Source organism: Esox lucius, chromosome 12 (assembly GCF_011004845.1).
Source record: "Esox lucius isolate fEsoLuc1 chromosome 12, fEsoLuc1.pri, whole genome shotgun sequence".
Taxonomy (NCBI): Eukaryota; Metazoa; Chordata; class Actinopteri; order Esociformes; family Esocidae; genus Esox; species Esox lucius.
In genome coordinates, this window is record NC_047580.1 from 31,727,855 (window position 1) to 31,744,974 (window position 17,120).

General features: G+C 46.2%; 1 protein-coding gene across 7 annotated transcripts in view; it reads left to right on the forward strand.

The window, feature by feature from the left end:
• prkcz (protein kinase C, zeta) overlaps window positions 1-17,120 on the forward strand; it is an 84,159-nt gene that overhangs the window by 55,131 nt on the left and 11,908 nt on the right. For all 7 annotated transcript variants that reach the window (XR_003782679.2, XM_029124029.2, XM_029124027.2 and 4 more), the window contains 9 exons: window positions 1,874-1,926; window positions 2,141-2,335; window positions 7,575-7,672; window positions 8,351-8,437; window positions 10,380-10,515; window positions 11,393-11,480; window positions 11,947-12,066; window positions 14,536-14,615; window positions 16,111-16,200. Coding sequence is in view for 6 of the 7 variants with exons in the window: in XM_029124029.2 (XP_028979862.1) it covers window positions 1,874-1,926; window positions 2,141-2,335; window positions 7,575-7,672; window positions 8,351-8,437; window positions 10,380-10,515; window positions 11,393-11,480; window positions 11,947-12,066; window positions 14,536-14,615; window positions 16,111-16,200 (947 nt within the window). In the remaining variant the exon portion in view is untranslated. The remainder of the gene's footprint in view (window positions 1-1,873; window positions 1,927-2,140; window positions 2,336-7,574; window positions 7,673-8,350; window positions 8,438-10,379; window positions 10,516-11,392; window positions 11,481-11,946; window positions 12,067-14,535; window positions 14,616-16,110; window positions 16,201-17,120) is intronic.

The following is a 17,120-nucleotide window of genomic DNA, read 5'->3' on the forward strand; positions in this document are numbered from 1 at the left end:
TTCCTGTTTTAAGTTCATGACTATGGCCTTGTCCTGTTCTGCTTCTCATCTCACTGCTTGCTTAAAGATGCAGTCTGTGGATTCTGGCCACAGGTTGTAAAAGTGGCGCTGTTGAGCCAAAAAAGGGTCCCTGAAAATAGTGTGGAATGTCATGTATGTGCAGATTTGTGCCCTGTGTCTTCAAAACGACACCCTTTCAAACTGGAACTGAGGTATTGCAGGGATTCTACTCACGGCTATTACTACACACGAGGTACCCGAGGTCCAGACATCGGTAAAAATATCTATTTTTAAATATTGTCCTGCTCCAAATGGAGTATTTGTCCCTGAGCAATGATGTTGCGTTTGTATCAAGTGCAGCCATAGTTTTGTGGTAATGCTCATTTTGGAGGTCTATCTTCTGCTTCTTAGGGGTTTTGTAGCAACTCCAGCCGGTCGCTTTTTTTTGCCGTTTAAGTTACATTACCTAGCTACTGTAACAAACGAAGCCGCCTGGCATTTGATCATTATTCAACACATTCTTGATGAATACATGTCTTCTTATCTTCCAGGTATGAGTGGCAATGTATAACTAACATGTCAGTTTGTTACTAAAGTTAACAAAGCAAAGTGTTCTTTTATATATACACCTGGTGATTTTGTGTTGTGAACGTGTGACGCTAAAATTACATCTACGCAAATTCATCACATGTAAATGTTTTTATAATAATTTGTTTATGCTGGAGGTGACAGCATTCTCAAGGGCCAGTCAACAATTGAGCTCACAAGGGGCCCAACCAGAAACAAGGCGCTCCAACACATTCACCAGAAAGAATGCACAGAGACTGTCTCTGAAATGCAGCGCTGCAAGCTGTTCTGTTAGTTATTGATGTCCTTTTGTACCAAAACGCAATGATGCTGTTCAAGGCAGTAATCTCGAGAACACTCAAGGCCACATAGATGTATTGATTTTGGGTCTCTATTCCTGAAGCGTCTCTGATGTAAGAAGGCCCTTTTCTTCTACAAGGAGGAACAAGACTCCTCACACCTTAAGAGCACATTGGGATCAACATGTTGTTGCTGTTGATGTTGTATACAGGTTGGTCAGAAAGTTCTGTTGGTTTCTGATAGTTAGGGCAATCTGAACAGCACCAACTGCTGGGCACAGGGCTTTAACTCATTGAGGCAGGCCAGGCCTTTCCGTCTCAACCTCAGTCTTTGGAATGAACCTTCTGAATTGAAACAACTGTGTGAGGACACTGTGTGTCAGCATGGACCAACACTGTGAAATGGGTCTGATACTTTGTAGACATCATGTCTGAAGAATTCAGGCAGTTCTGGAGGCCGAACGATACTGGATGGATACATCTAACAAAATGTCCCGTATATAATTCAGTGCAGTATTGTCCAGTATAATATGATATTGTGCAATAATAGTGTAGTACACGTACAGTACTCCTAAGTGGGCTGACCTACTTGGACAGGAAGAAGCTGCAGCACAAGGGCCCTCTACTGGTCAGCTGGGTGAACTACTTGTCCTACAAATCTCCCATTGACTTGCTTTCCTTTCATTCTTTCCCCCCTGTATCTTTAGCTGGCTTTGGATGAGGTGGTCAGAGGGAGCTGACCTCTGACCTTCGCATTCAATGGGTTTTTAAGCAGACAAGGAGAGAGATTGCGAGGAGTCAAGGAAATATGCGTTTCTAAAAACTGTCTGCGACCTCCTCTGATATGGTGGAGAAGTTGGGGAGTTAGGAAAACTCCCCAAGTAATGCAAAACGAAGCCATTAGTTGCTGAGGATCTCCCAGTAAATGGAGACCGTCCGACTAGAGAAACCTTTATAATCAACCTGCAGTACTACTCCGCTAACCAGTGGTTTCTGTCTGTTTTCAGTACCTTTCATACCACACAATCGCAAAGTCGACAAAGTGGATGAGGACTCGGAGGTGAGTGTGTAATAGTTCATTATGAATAAGCATGTGTCATCACCACGCCAACGACAAGACCTCTGTTTGGAAATGTTACATCAGCACTACATCAGCTGCAGGAGCATTCGACCGTTTTTGAACCTGTCTATCTTTCGTAACATTTCTCACCCGTCCGACCCCTCCTGACACACCCCCCCACCCCCCGCGCCCCCCCCCCCCCCCCCCCCCCCAGGGCATGAAATCGGTGGTGGACGGGATCGATGCCATCAAGATCTCCCAGGGGCTGGTATTGGGCCTGGGGGACTTTGACCTGATTCGGGTGATCGGCCGCGGCAGCTACGCCAAGGTGCTGTTGGTGCGGCTCAAAAAGAATGAACAGATATACGCCATGAAGGTGGTCAAGAAGGAACTGGTGCATGACGACGAGGTGAGCCAGGGCAAATGGGAGGAGGAGGAGGTGTGGTGGGATGACATGAGGGAGAGGGGGAGAAAGAAAACGAGGTGAGAGGGTGGAGAAAAGAAGACTGTGAGAAAGGTAGAGGGAGGTGTGGAAGTGTGTGTGTGTGTGTGGGGGGGGGGGGGGTGAAACAGCAGAGGAACAGAAAAAAGCAACGAGGACGAATAGAGGAAGAAGTTTGTAAAAATTAGGAGGAGAACAAGTTGCAGGAGACGTGAGAAGAATTTTTTTTATATTGAAATATTTGTTTCCACCACCAGGTGGAGCTGTGGTATAACTAATTCACCCACAGCACACCAGATGAATGACAATGTGTTCAGAGATCAACTCTTCCAATTGATTCTCTTTTACTGGTATTCTGGGCTCTCCTTGTGCTTTAAGTGTCTAACTGTGATAACTAGACAGCCAGGCCAATTCATAGTTTGGTACTATGTCCAATCAGATCAACTCTGGTCTGAATGTAGCCAGAGACACATGACCACTTCACCACAAATGTTCCATTTGAAAAAGAGCATTACTGACCACTCACCATCGGTTTAACAGGGCAATCTGGACTGATTTGTCTATTTTGAGACTTTTCAAGTACCAATGTTTCTTAATCCTCATCTGTCAGGTCAGCTTTTTGCAGGGTGACCGTTTGGTTGTATCAAAGATCCTGGATTGCCAGACATTTAATGCAGTATTGTCTGTGCAATGATCATACACAGTGTTGCTGTTAAATGTTTGCGGTGGTAATATCACAATATGTCATAATTATTTCAATGCATATACAGCATGTGTTTAAATATTAATTTATTCAGCTTGACATCAGATGGTGTCAGCACAGAGGAATAATACTAGAGATGAATTGCGCCTTAATTAATGCTAATGAACTGGAACTGACCAATAGGAATTGGTGCTGCTATGTATGAAATGAGGAGATCATAATGAAATATGAACGAAGTAATTGAACATTTTTTCTTTTTTTTATTTGTTTTAATCTTCTTTTTTTTTTATAGAAAGTTGTTATAATCAGCTAAGTATCAAAAAGACCTCATTTCCAAAATCCTCAACTATCACAGAAGCACCAGTCCTTCACCACCATTGGTAATACCATAGCACAGCCATTCTCAAACCTTTTTGTGCCAGGGACTGGCAAAATATGGGTTTCGTCCCCTGGGGAGTACTTCCTCTGTGGACTACTCCCTCTTGGGACTACATTTCTACTACCTTAACAACACAAAAAACAGTTTTAACATATCCTTAACGTGGTCCATCAAGCGATTTCGTTCTCTATTTTAGGACACAATTCGGCCAATTGGAAACAATTATGTGACAATTAATTTTTTTACTTAAGGCTAATCTCATTGTATTATAATTTTTTTTGTAAAAGTAGGTAAACCGAATGATTTAGGTCTGTGGTTTGTATTGACCACAATATGGAAGTTCATGAAAACATCAGGGAAGATCATCAGCCAGACTCTGGTCCGCAGACCTCCGTTTGCCAAAAGCTGCTCTAGGACACGGGTTAGCACAGTGCCAGAACATTTAACGACTCAAGCACCAAAAAAAACACACTCATTATATCTTCTGAAATGTTTTAATTGTTCATTCATTAATGGTAAAATTCCTTGAAAGAAAAGGAGACAACATTCTCTGAAAAGGATTTGGAAATATATTCGTGGGACAGCAGGGATATTAAAGGGACTGACTGCTGGCCGTGTTTGGGGCCTGTCGAGGAGCTGAAGAGGATTGTGGAAGACAGTCCCTGGTTCCCTTCGGCTTGGCATCCTCTCCCTCTCAAGGTAGCCAAGGTTACAAACCAGAGCAGCCAAGCTTTTAGAAAGAAGCTGAAAATGGCCGCTCAGCCAAAGCCAGACAGGTTGATCTCACCATAGATATAGAATTCAGGGAACACACCTCCACTCTTTGCCATAATAGAGATGGAAAGAGGGCTCACCTTATATTGCCATTGTTTGTAGAGATAGAAAGAGGGCTCACCTCCTACCTTTGCCATTGATCTGTTCACAGAAATAGAAAAACACACACTTGTAATTACCAATTGCAATGAATTGCTTCTATGACAACGTGACCAGAACCACTGAGTACTTTATTCACTTTAAAGTAGTGACTTATACACTCACCTAAAGGATTATTAGGAACACCTGTTCAATTTCTCATTAATGCAATTATCTAATCAACCAATCACATGGCAGTTGCTTAAATGCGTTTAGGGGTGTGGTCCTGGTCAAGACAATCTCCTGAACTCCAAACTGAATGTCAGAATAGGAAAGAAAGGTGATTTAAGCAATTTTGAGTGTGGCATGGTTGTTGGTGCCAGACGGGCCGGTCTGAGTATTTCACAATCTGCTCAGTTACTGGGATTTTCACGCACAAACATTTCTAGGGTTTACAAAGAATGGTGTGAAAAGGGAAAAACATCCAGTATGCGCCAGTTCAGTGGGCGAAGATGCTAGAGGTCAGAGGAGAATGGGCCGACTGATTCAAGCTAATAGAAGAGCAACTTTGACTGAAATAACCACTCGTTACAACCGAGGTATGCAGCAAAGCATTTGTGAAGCCACAACACGTACAACCTTGAGGCGGATGGGCTACAACAGCAGAAGACCCCACCGGGTACCACTCATCTCCACTACAAATAGGAAAAAGAGGCTACAATTTGCACAACCTCACCAAAATTGGACAGTTGAAGACTGGAAAAATGTTGCCTGGTCTGATGAGTCTCGATTTCTTTTGAGACATTCAGATGGTAGAGTCAGAATTTGGCGTAAACAGATTGAGAACATGGATCCATCATGCCTTGTTACCACTGTGCAGGCTGGTGGTGGTGTAATGGTGTGGGGGATGTTTTCTTGGCACACTTTAGGCCCCTTAGTGCCAATTGGGCATCGTTTAAATGCCACGGCTTACCTGAGCATTATTTCTGACCATGTCCATCCCTTTATGACCACCATGTACCCATCCTCTGATGGCTACTTCCAGCAGGATAATGCACCATGTCACAAAGCTCAAATCATTTCAAATTGGTTTCTTGAACATGACAATGAGTTCACTGTACTGAAATGGCCCCCACAGTCACCAGATCTCAACCCAATAGAGCATCTTTGAGATGTGGTGGAACGGGAGCTTCGTGCCCTGGATGTGCATCCCACAAATCTCCATCAATTGCAAGATCCTATCAATATGGGCCAACATTTCTAAAGAATGCTTTCAGCACCTTGTTGAATCAATGCCACGTAGAATTAAGGCAGTTCTGAAGGCGAAAGGGGGTCAAACACAGTATTAGTATGGTGTTCCTAATAATCCTTTAGGTGAGTGTATGTTTGTTCATTTCTAGGTGTGGGTTGGTGGCTGGTAAATATAGTACACATAAAGCCATGAAGATGCGTACATTTTTCATTGTATATTTTTGTAATCTTGGAGATGTTCTTATCCAAACTGAATTACAATATTTATTTTATTTTTATCTAACCCACAACCTTGCGAGCGCCATGATCTACCAGCTGAGCTGCAGGAGACCAGAGAACAGGTGTTTAACTCCAGGACTCAGGGTCTGAAGTATGGATGGTTCTCCATGTAGCCCTGCAATCAGGGACACCAATACAATTAACTACCAAGTACAATAGAAAACCATGTGACCCCCCAGGCCCCTCTAGGATCGCAGGAACAAAGAATCTGCTGACTATCGGCACCGTTTGGCCCGGTTGCGGAAAATGTATGTATTTCCGCTTTTGTAAATGTCTCGGGCTCATGCGCACGAGCCTTCCTATGTGAGATGCATTGTACTCGTGCGCCTGGATGTTAGGTGGATATGGCGTGGTCCGGGAAATGCCCGGAGGTCAGAGGTCAGAGCTCCTGTCCCACACATTACTACCGAGGGGTGGAAGTGTGATTCTTTTTAAATGCCGGGTTGTAGTGTGACTGTGTGTGTGTTTGTCTTTTTTTAAATGCCGGGTTGTAGTGTGACTGTGTGTGTGTTTGTCTTTTTTTAAATGCCGGGTTGTAGTGTGACTGTGTGTGTGTTTGTCCTTTGCTCAGGGGGATTGAAAGCATAAGGTTCCTCTTTCTCTAACTGGTGATCTCGTGTGTTTGTTAGTTTAGTGTGTTCCTTAGTCCCCTAAGCAGTAGCAAGATCATACTCCCGTCACATCACTGTTAAAGTAACCGCCCAACTGAAATCTCACTTCGGAAAGGTGTAATCATCTGTTACCTCATACCTGAATGATGTTGTGGACCTGCCCCTTATTTGTGGCCATGGCTTAAATTGGAGAAAAACCCTTTTAAAAAAAACTCACTTTAAACTTCAATGAAAGATGCTAAGGAGGCTGATGTCATTCCCCCGGAGTCATTTGAACTGGCCAATCAGCAGTCCAGAGAAGGATGAGCTGGCCAATCAAATCAGCAGTCTAGAGAAGGATGAGCTGGCCAATCAAATGAGCGGTTAAGTCACATAAATGTGTGTGTACTTCAACACCATTCTGTTGTATGGGTACGCCCACACCATCGCTAACATAAAATTAGCTTTTTAACATGTTTATTTTCAGTTTTTGGAAGGGGAACTTTATTATTAATAGGTTAAGGATTAAGAAGTCGTATTTCATAGAAACACTGGGGAGGATAAGTTGGAATTACAAATGAATGCTTCCGCATGTACACATCGAAACGTGTACATGTGTGTGTTTTTGGTGGTACTTCTTCCAGTTAGACTGTTTACATCACATTAGGACACTTCCTATGTCCTAACTTAAATTGGATAACTCCTTCCTATGTCCTAACTTAAATTGGATAACTCCTTCCTATGTCCTAACTTAAATTGGATAACTCCTTCCTATGTCCTAACTTAAATTGGATAACTACTTCCTATGTCCTAACTTAAATTGGATAACTACTTCCTACCTCCTTAACTTAAATTGGATACTTTCTTTACCACTGTACTCCCCCTAATTACAGTGTACAGTGGTAAAAAAAAAAAAGTATCTAATTTAAGTACAGTGGCTGAGCGAAGATAACATTCACAGTCTGTTTCTTTGTCCGGCATCTTATTGAGGCTGATTATAGATCGGACGAGGTGGTTGCGAATGTTTTGTCTTTCTGCCTCTCTCACTGCCTCTTCCTCCATCTCTCTCGCTCCATCTTCCTCTCCCTCATCTCTCTGTCTCTCTCCGTCCATTTCTCCATGTCTGTCGCCCTCTCCTTGTTGTCTCCACAGGACATTGACTGGGTGCAGACAGAGAAGCATGTATTTGAGCAGGCGTCTACAAATCCATTCTTAGTGGGCCTTCACTCCTGCTTTCAGACAGAGAGTCGGTAAGAGGCGTAGAATCCCAAATGAAACCTTATTCCCTATTCACTGCACTTTATAACCAGAACAACAACCATAGTAGAGAGTGCAAAGTGTTGCTTTTTGAGTATAGAATGTTTCCTGAATTAAAATGTGAAATCAATTTCTGCCCAGTAGTCAACTGGCCTTGGAACTAGGCAACTCATTCGCTCACCACTACACCTCGTGTTTATTTTCATTGTGGAAGCCGTGGCCCCTGTGAATAGTCAGCACGTTCAATTAACTACTTCTCTTTGTAACTGAAGACATGTACGGTTGTACTTAGTTTGAACCACAGTATGGCACATCAGTCGGGCGAACTGCTCTGTACAGTCGGAGATGGGAGGGCCGTCCGTTCTCAACATTGTCTTGGTTGGCCAGGTGATCACGGACTCTTAGCTGCTATTCAAATCTCCTGGAACCATGACCAGTACAGCCGTTCATTAAGACGGATTGAACACACAGGCCTTGTAGTATATTTTTGTGCTGGAGAGTTTCACATTTAAAAATCGAAATATGCAGTCATATGAAGCTTAACAATCCATTTCCAGGTTTGCAAAATAGTAACAATCCGTACCAAGTCCACTCAGGACGTATTTGACCTCTAAAAGTCTCCCAAGACTTTTTTCAAACGTCTTTTCCTCCCCCTGTCCTTCTGATTGTAGGTTATTTCTTGTCATTGAGTATGTCAATGGAGGGGATCTGATGTTTCATATGCAACGACAACGGAAACTACCAGAAGAACATGCAAGGTAAATAAAGGACAAACATCCTTCAATACTTTTAAATAACCCTGAACAATGGCTGTGGCTTTTCTTTTTTTTTTTTGGGGGGGGGGGGGGGGAATAGGGCCTAGCAGCAGCCCACTATAATAGATATTATTTAGTTGAATAGGACTCATTTTGTGGATTTCAGATAGACAGCGTTATTTGCTCTGTCTAGTGGATGAAGTCGTCAGTATTGCCGTATTCTCAGTCTGTCGCCACTCCTCTCTTCTCCCGGCTCCTCTGTGTAACTGATAAATGTGAGGGACAAGGGGAGAAAAGCCACTTCCAGAAATAGCCCTGTCGAAGCAGCATGATGACACTCAGGCAGGCAGTCCTCATGATTGGATTTTGGTTAAGTTGACATGGGGCTTGTTTGCTTTGTATGGAGAGTGCTGTTCAGGGACAAAGACAAACTGGTCTGGAACAGAAACAGCCTGTAGTTGGCAGATTGGCACTATTTTGGGGCTGCCGGTGACTTTCTTGGCTGTCCCGAGCTGTTCCTATCTTGTTCTGATGAAGCTCCGCTGTTTTTTTCTCTCTACAGTTTTAGTTTGCCTTTCGGTGGAGGGACTAGTCAGAGTGCATTCTCCTGACATTTGACAGCCCTTTTGAAAAAGTATTTCTTAACTTTTACAAACAATAATTAGCAACCGTAATTCATTCTGCCTGTCTGCGTGGTTTCTCGGAGTGCACTGGTGATAAAGCTGGATCAAAGGCAGGATATTTAGGAGACCCAAGGGCCCCCCATTGGCCCCTGGTCTGTCTGTAGAGGGCCCCAGCGTGTGTAGAACCTGGTTATCTCCAATAAAGACGATACATATTCATCAGGTGTGCTCTGAGGCTTTCCGTGTGGGTTCCCCCGAGGGGATGGTGGGGGGTGGTGGTTGGGTTGATGGGAAGCAACGCATGTCAGACTCTGTGCCAAGAACAGGAGACAAGACCCAACACTGCTCAGTCGCCTCAGCGGTAGCGACAACCCCCAACACTGCTCAGTCGCCTCAGCAGTAGCGACAACCCCCAACACTGGTCAGTCGCCTCAGCAGTAGCGACAACACCCAACACTGCTCAGTCGCCTCAGCAGTAGCGACAACACCCAACACTGGTCAGTCGCCTCAGCAGTAGCGACAACACCCAACACTGCTCAGTCGCCTCAGCAGTAGCGACAACACCCAACACTGCTCAGTCGCCTCAGCAGTAGCGACAACACCCAACACTGCTCCCTCTCTGTCTCTCACCCTGTCTCCAGCTAGCTCGCTCCCTCTCTCTCTCTCCCTCTCATTCAGTTAATTTTTCCTCAATTCCTTGCATGCTCTCCCCTGGCCTGCTCCTCCTTTTATACAGCAGAGAAGGATACGAGAAGATGGGCTGAGAGGAATCCAGAAAGACTAATTGAGATTGTCAGAGATAGAGAGAGAGAGAGGCTCCATCTGCTAAATCTTTGTCCCTTTCTAAATTGGCTCCGTCATCGTGGCTGGGGGCAACAAAGACTTATCTACCAGAGACAGTGTACGTTGGGTTAAATCTTCAATCTGGACCCACGGTGAAGTAGATGGCTCTAGTACCCCTAACATATCAGATATATCACCACGTCTCATTGTGCCAAATGTGAAGCAGAGAATATATAGCAAGCTTTTAGTATTAGTTAAGCCGTATTGTGCACATTTGCGGCTTATGCTGAATTGCAGACAAAGAAAAAAGGATTTAAAAAAAGGAAAGATAAAGTCTTTAGTCCTGACAGCTTGACAGCTATGTACATATTTGAAGTAAATCACGTATTCATTAGAATCTCCTTTCTGTACAATGTGCATGATATTGTGTGTTCGGTGTGGTTTCTTATGTGAAGGTCGGGGGGTGGGGGGGGACCAGCGTCACAGTCTGGGCTTTGAAGGAGGATAAGCACGTCTGAATGAATGTGCTTCTCTTTCAGATTCTACGCTGCCGAAATCTGCATCGCTCTGAATTTCCTGCACGAAAAGGGCATTATCTACCGAGATTTGAAACTGGACAACGTCCTCTTGGATCACGAAGGACACATCAAGCTCACGGACTACGGGATGTGCAAGGCGAGTCCTCTGTTGGATGCTGTGGTTTTGTCGGCCAGGTCCACGGTTCCCGAACCCCAGTTTCTGCTCTTTGTTCAGTCGTTCTTCTGCCAAACTCTGCGTCTTGCGCTGTTCTTAAAAAATAATAAAGTAAAGCCAGTTCAAATATGAAACCAGAGGTTTTCACCAATTACTTTCATCAATTGTCATTGCAATTTTTTCAGTCACGTTTTGATGGTTGGCACAAGATAATTTATGCTCTGGGTTTTCTTGATACATACGCCTGTCTGACTTCATGAGTCCAGCATCACATCATCACCCTCCTGTTAGGTTTGGCTTTCTCTCTCAGTCAGGGTAATTGATATAGCATATTGAGTGTGTCCCTAATCGGGAGCTATTGTATTGTCCTGATATTATAAGTTTTCACTGGCAGTGAGGTACAACCGAAAGAGCGGACACTCAATAGGATGCATTATTTTATTTCACAACAAGTTCAATTTAGTTTCTAAAATGTTGTTTATGTAAAATTCTGTGGACATTTTCTTTTAAAGTAGCCATTCGGCCTGGAGTTGTGTTGTTCGGCTTTGTAGCTGTTGGTTTTGGTTTAACACACTGTACCTTTGTAAAGTCACTTATCTGAGCCCGGCATTCCTCTGTTCCTGCTCTTGCACATGGACTTCATTCATAATGCAGAGGTGGATCGATACACGAGGGAGGCATCAAAAGGCTCTTTCTCTCACTCTCTTTATTCTCTCATCTCTCCACGTCTCCCTCGTTTACATCCTTCCTCTTTTTCTCTCTCTCTTTCTCCTTGTCTCTCCCCTCATTCTCCCCCCTCTCTCTTTCATCCCTCCTTCATGCCCCCTCTCGCCCCCTCTCTCTGTCTCCGCCCTTTCAGGAGGGAATCAGACCTGGAGACACCACCAGTACGTTCTGCGGAACCCCCAACTACATCGCCCCTGAGATCCTCAGAGGGGAAGACTACGGTGAGTGGTCCGCCCTTCAATACACATGCCGGGGGAATTGGGAGAACCTGAGCTCTGTGAATTTTGAGATTTAGGAGCTAAAAAACAAATAGCCCTCAGATTATAAAAGACAATTACAAACAAACCCCCACCCACCAAAAAAAAGTTTACTGTCACCAAACTGATGCCGTCATTACCAAACTGTTGCCGTCATTACCAAACTGTTGCCGTCATTACCAAACTGTTGCCGTCATTACCAAACTGTTGCCGTCATTACCAAACTGTTGCCGTCATTACCAAACTGTTGCCGTCATTACATAACTGTTGCCGTCATTACATAACTGTTGCCGTCATTACATAACTGTTGCCGTCATTACATAACTGTTGCCGTCATTACCAAACTATTGCTGTCATTACCAAACTGTTGCCATCATTACCAAACTCTTGCTGAATCTGAGCAATCCTGGGTGTCGGTGTCTCTCTCCAGGGTTCAGTGTGGACTGGTGGGCACTAGGCGTGCTCATGTTTGAGATGATGGCCGGGAGATCCCCATTTGACATCATTACCGACAATCCTGACATGAACACTGAGGAGTACCTCTTCCAAGGTGAGAGCCCTCTGTTCCAGCACATAGTGGACCCACAACAGCCATCCTCACTCAGTGACCACGAGTGTGTCCGTCTGACTATGGAGCGGCTTTGCGAGTTCAACCACGCGCTCGGATGTGCCTCACACTCTCGCTCATCTGTCCATTTGAGGGGTGTGGTTGTCCAGGATAGTTTGGGGTGTAGGATTGTCTATTCGGCTGTTTCAGGCCCTCAACAAACCCTCACACATCTTTTTTGATGCATGTTGTGTATTTTCTGTTTAATCAATAAAGGTTTGCGAACAAAAAATAAGTATGAGGCAGTAAGATGGCTAGAGAATTCTGGAGAGGCAAAAGATGTACCAAACATTTTGTGCCATAGAGATGGATAGAGGACTGACTGGGATGAAAGTATTGTAGCATGGAAATCTGAGGGTGTGATAAGCTGATTAGTTCAACAGGACTTCCAGCTTCATTGGCTGATATATCCTGTTTATCTTTTGCCCTTATTTTACTTATGTATGTTAACTGAGAACAGATTCTCATTTCCAGCAACAATCTAGAGGCAATTTGAACCAGTAGACATTCTACCAAACCAGCTCTGGGGATTTGCTTTAACCACCTTTTGTTGTTTGGTTACTGGTCAGATTTGAAGACTGCTGGGCTGGGCTATCTGACTACCCGGTAGGAGCCATCCGGATCATCGGGAGAGATCAGCAGATTAATTTTATCAGAGTAGAAGTAAATGGGCCAGTCCAAAGTGGAGCTGGCCTCAGTGGCGCTTCCCATGCCGCTACAGACAACTTGATGACAGAGTCCGAGTCCGAGTCTGAGTCCGTGGTTATACCGGGAGTATTTCGATTGATTCAATGGGGATGGCCGTCCTACTCATTGTGTTGATGCATTGGGCTGCACTAAAGCCTCCCCATATTTGCCTGTAGTGAAACATTCCTTCATACCCTCCCCCAGTCTCTCCCCACCCGGACCCCCCCATGGCACACCAGGCTTGGGCACTGCAATGAGCATCTGCCGGCCCGATGGTCTTCCTAAAGCCTCCACGGGGCAAGCAGCGGGCCCCTGGATGCCACCTCACTAGCGGAAACCAGACCCTCTCTCCGTAAGGGGGGCGCCCGCCTTATGCCACCCCCCTGACCTGTGCCAGCCTCACCCTGGGCATCCCTGGCACACATTCCCAACCCCCCAGGACCACAGACAGACACACGGTTTATATGGTTGGCATTGCGTTAGCCAAAGCTCTGCGACAATTAGGTTTCTAGTGGTTAAGTTCTAAGCCAGTGAGAATGTCAGGGGCATGGGACATTTGGTGCCAACCTGGTGGTGGGACAGTTCTTGGCCAAACTCTGCCTCCCTCTGTCTGCCTTCCTCTCTGTCTGCCTGCCTGTTTGCCTGTATGTCTCCCCGTCGGTCTGTCTGCCCTGCCCTACGTGCTGTGCTACATTCCCTGCCTTCTGTCGACCAACAGACCCGTTCCCCCTCCCAGTTCCCAAGCCCTAACCCTGGCTGCAGACCAAAGCTTATTCCAGCCTCAGTGAGTGGCCCCGGTCCAAATACTCGTCCCACCCCTAAACCCGCAGTTGCACCACCGTCACACAAGGAGCATGTTTCCCAAACGCCGTCCTCTTCCCTCAGAATGAGCGACTCGTTTTGACCAAAGCCCCGGCCACTGAACCCGTGCACTAAATCGGGATTACGGTATCCATCTTGTGATGCAGACGGAGACTTGTGTGGTGGACATTTTATTACGACTCAGCGTAAACAGACGGGGCTGTCCCGACCAGCAGTGGTGTTTAGTAAGATGAGAATAAACAACACTCTCTAATCTGTTTATCAGAGAGACAGGGAAGTTAAACAGCTTAGCATCTGCCTCGTCAGATCCTAGACACACAGTGTTTGTTATGACTGCAGGGAGGGAATCTTTGTTGTTCTAAATATCTGTGCTTGTGTGTACCGCTGGTGGAGGAAAGATGTCTGACCGGCCCGAGTGCGTCCCAGGAATCTCTCCCGATGTGTGGACTTCCTTTCCCCCCGTACGGATTTAAGTGGAGCTCTTAAACGGCCTTTGCCGGGGTCTGCAGGCCTCCGGTCCTTTGAAGCGTGCGGGGGACGTGTTGTGGAGCGCTGCATGCGTTGGCGGTGTGTGTAGGCGGTGCTGTAGTACAGTCGACCGCACGCTGCTGATGTCGAGCTCGTCTCCCACTGACCCGCTGGTCCGGTACCGTCAGTGCGGAGCATCTCAAGGCTGCACGCGGCCAAAGCAGTCGGGGCCCTGTGACGCAGTCCTCCCCCTCCTCCCTCGTTTGAAGCGGACGGGGCACCTGCGGTCAGGCCGGGTGGTGAATCACCGATTGTCTCCCTCCCCACCGCTGAGCTGTCCTAGCTCTCTTCTCTCTCTCTCTTCTCTCTCTCTCTCTCTCTCTCTCTCTCTCTCTCTCTCTCACTCATGGTCTCAATCTGTTCTTTTCTGTACAGTTATTCTGGAGAAGCCCATTCGCATCCCAAGGTCTCTGTCGGTGAAGGCTGCCAGTGTGCTGAAGGGCTTTTTAAACAAGGTGAGAGAACAGCCCTGATCCTCCAGTGCAGCCAATCAGGCGTCTCCTTCTCTGCTTCTCTCCACCCCCCTCTTCCTCTGTCTTCATTTGTATTGCTTGGTCAAATCAGGAACAAGACTGTGAGGGCCTTTGCTATACGGCTGAGAGACTGTGTGTGTGTGTGTGTGTGTGTGTGTGTGTGTTTGTGTGTGTGTGTGTGTGTGTGTGTGTGTGTGCGCGCGCGTGTGCGTGTGTGCTTTCATGTTTCTTTTCTTTGTTTCTGCATCTGAATTTTTTTCTTGTGAGTTTTCATTCGCGGCATAGTTGAACATACACTACAGTTGCTAAGGAGTGTATTGTTCTGTGTCCCTGTGTGCGAGTCAGATACTATGATGTGGTGTTTGTCTGGCCTTGAAGCTGTGTACATGGATTCAGTCTCTGCTAGTTAGGGTGTAAACACTGTCTCTGCTAGTAAGGGCGTTAACACTGTCTCTGCTAGTTAGGGTTTTAACACTGTCTCTGCTAGTTAGGGCGTTAACACTGTCTCTGCTAGTAAGGGCGTTAACACTGTCTCTGCTAGTTAGGGTGTTAACACTGTCTCTGCTAGTTAGGGCGCTAACACAGTCTCTGCTAGTAAGGGCGTTAACACTGTCTCTGCTAGTAAGGGCGTTAACACTGTCTCTGCTAGTAAGGGCGTTAACACTGTCTCTGCTAGTTAGGGCGTTAACATTGTCTCTGCTAGTTAGGGCGTTAACACTGTCTCTGCTAGTAAGGGCGTTAACACTGTCTCTGCTAGTTAGGGCGTTAACATTGTCTCTGCTAGTTAGGGCGTTAACATTGTCTCTGCTAGTTAGGGCGTTAACATTGTCTCTGCTAGTTAGGGCGTTAACATTGTCTCTGCTAGTTAGGGCGTTAACATTGTCTCTGCTAGTTAGGGCGTTAACATTGTGGAGATACTACGTAATCTTTTACAGAGAGGATTGACATTTATCCATTGATTCTTTGAAGAATATAACTTATAAATACCTCATGAGCTTAGTTTAATTGTGGAGCCCAGTCAGAACCCAAAATATCCTCTTGCTTTACTCCACTGTTTGCTAACAAAGTAAATGTTAACAATGGGGTGATAATTGTATTATGGTTTCAACTGTTGACTCTGGCTTTAATGACTGATGATCTTTCTCCAGCTGATAAACCTTTCCAACATTTCAGTTAATGTCAATGATCTAATAAGCGGAGCAAGCCAACTGAATCCCCCAGTTGGTGTTTTAAAACGTCTTTAAACACACCAATTGGGGGGGGGGGGGGGGTAGGGTAGCACAGGATCCTTTCAATCAGAAAAGCAAGGGCGTGTTCCTAAGGAAAAAATGACAACACAACAACATAGGACAAGATGTTACAAAGCAGTAAAAAAAATAAAAATAACACAAGCCAGATTTCACTCTGCCCAACCCCAGTCTCAGCCTCAGCAAGACGACGGCTGATTCTAATAACTGTTCTTCTGTTCACCTGACAGGACCCGAAAGAACGCCTGGGCTGCCAGGCCCAAGCAGGCTTCACTGACATCAAGTCGCACACATTTTTCCGCAGTATAGACTGGGACCAGGTAAGCCTCAAATCAAATCCACTCAACGGCTTGAGTAGTGCTTCGTGCGTGTCACCTGGCGTGCTTCGTGCGTGCCACCTGGCGTGCTTCGTGCGTGTCACCTGGCGTGCTTCGTGCGTGTCACCTGGCGTGCTTCGTGCGTGTCACCTGGCGTGCTTCGTGCGTGTCACCTGGCGTGCTTCGTGCGTGCCACCTGGCGTGCTTCGTGCGTGCCACCTGGCGTGCTTCGTGCGTGTCACCTGGCGTGCTTCGTGCGTGTCACCTGGCGTGCTTCGTGCGTGTCACCTGGCGTGCTTCGTGCGTGTCACCTGGCGTGCTTCGTGCGTGTCACCTGGCGTGCTTCGTGCGTGTCACCTGGCGTGCTTTGTGCGTGTCACCTGGCGTGCTTCGTGCGTGTCACCTGGCGTGCTTCGTACGTGTCACCTGGCGTGCTTAGTGCGTGTCACCTGGCGTGCTTAGTGCGTGTCACCTGGCGTGCTTAGTGCGTGTCACCTGGCGTGCTTAGTGCGTGTCACCTGGCGTGCTTAGTGCGTGTCACCTGGCGTGCTTCGTGCGTGTCACCTGGCGTGCTTCGTGCGTGTCACCTGGCGTGCTTCGTGCGTGTCACCTGGCGTGCTTTGTACGTGTCACCTGGCGTGCTTTGTACGTGTCACCTGGCGTGCTTTGTACGTGTCACCTGTCAGGGCTGGTCAGTGTCACTTGTGGAAACCCATTTTGGTTGGTCAGAAGGTTGGCATTTCACTGCAATTACCTCATACATCTGTATTAATGGACAAGTGTTGAGTGGAAAGAACCATCAGAGAGCTTTAAATTAATGGAACACAGGCACACAGGGGTCATTAGACCTCACCAGTACAGAACATCATGACTACCTTCACCAGAAATAAATGGACTGCGTAAATAGGGTGCAAGCACCATTA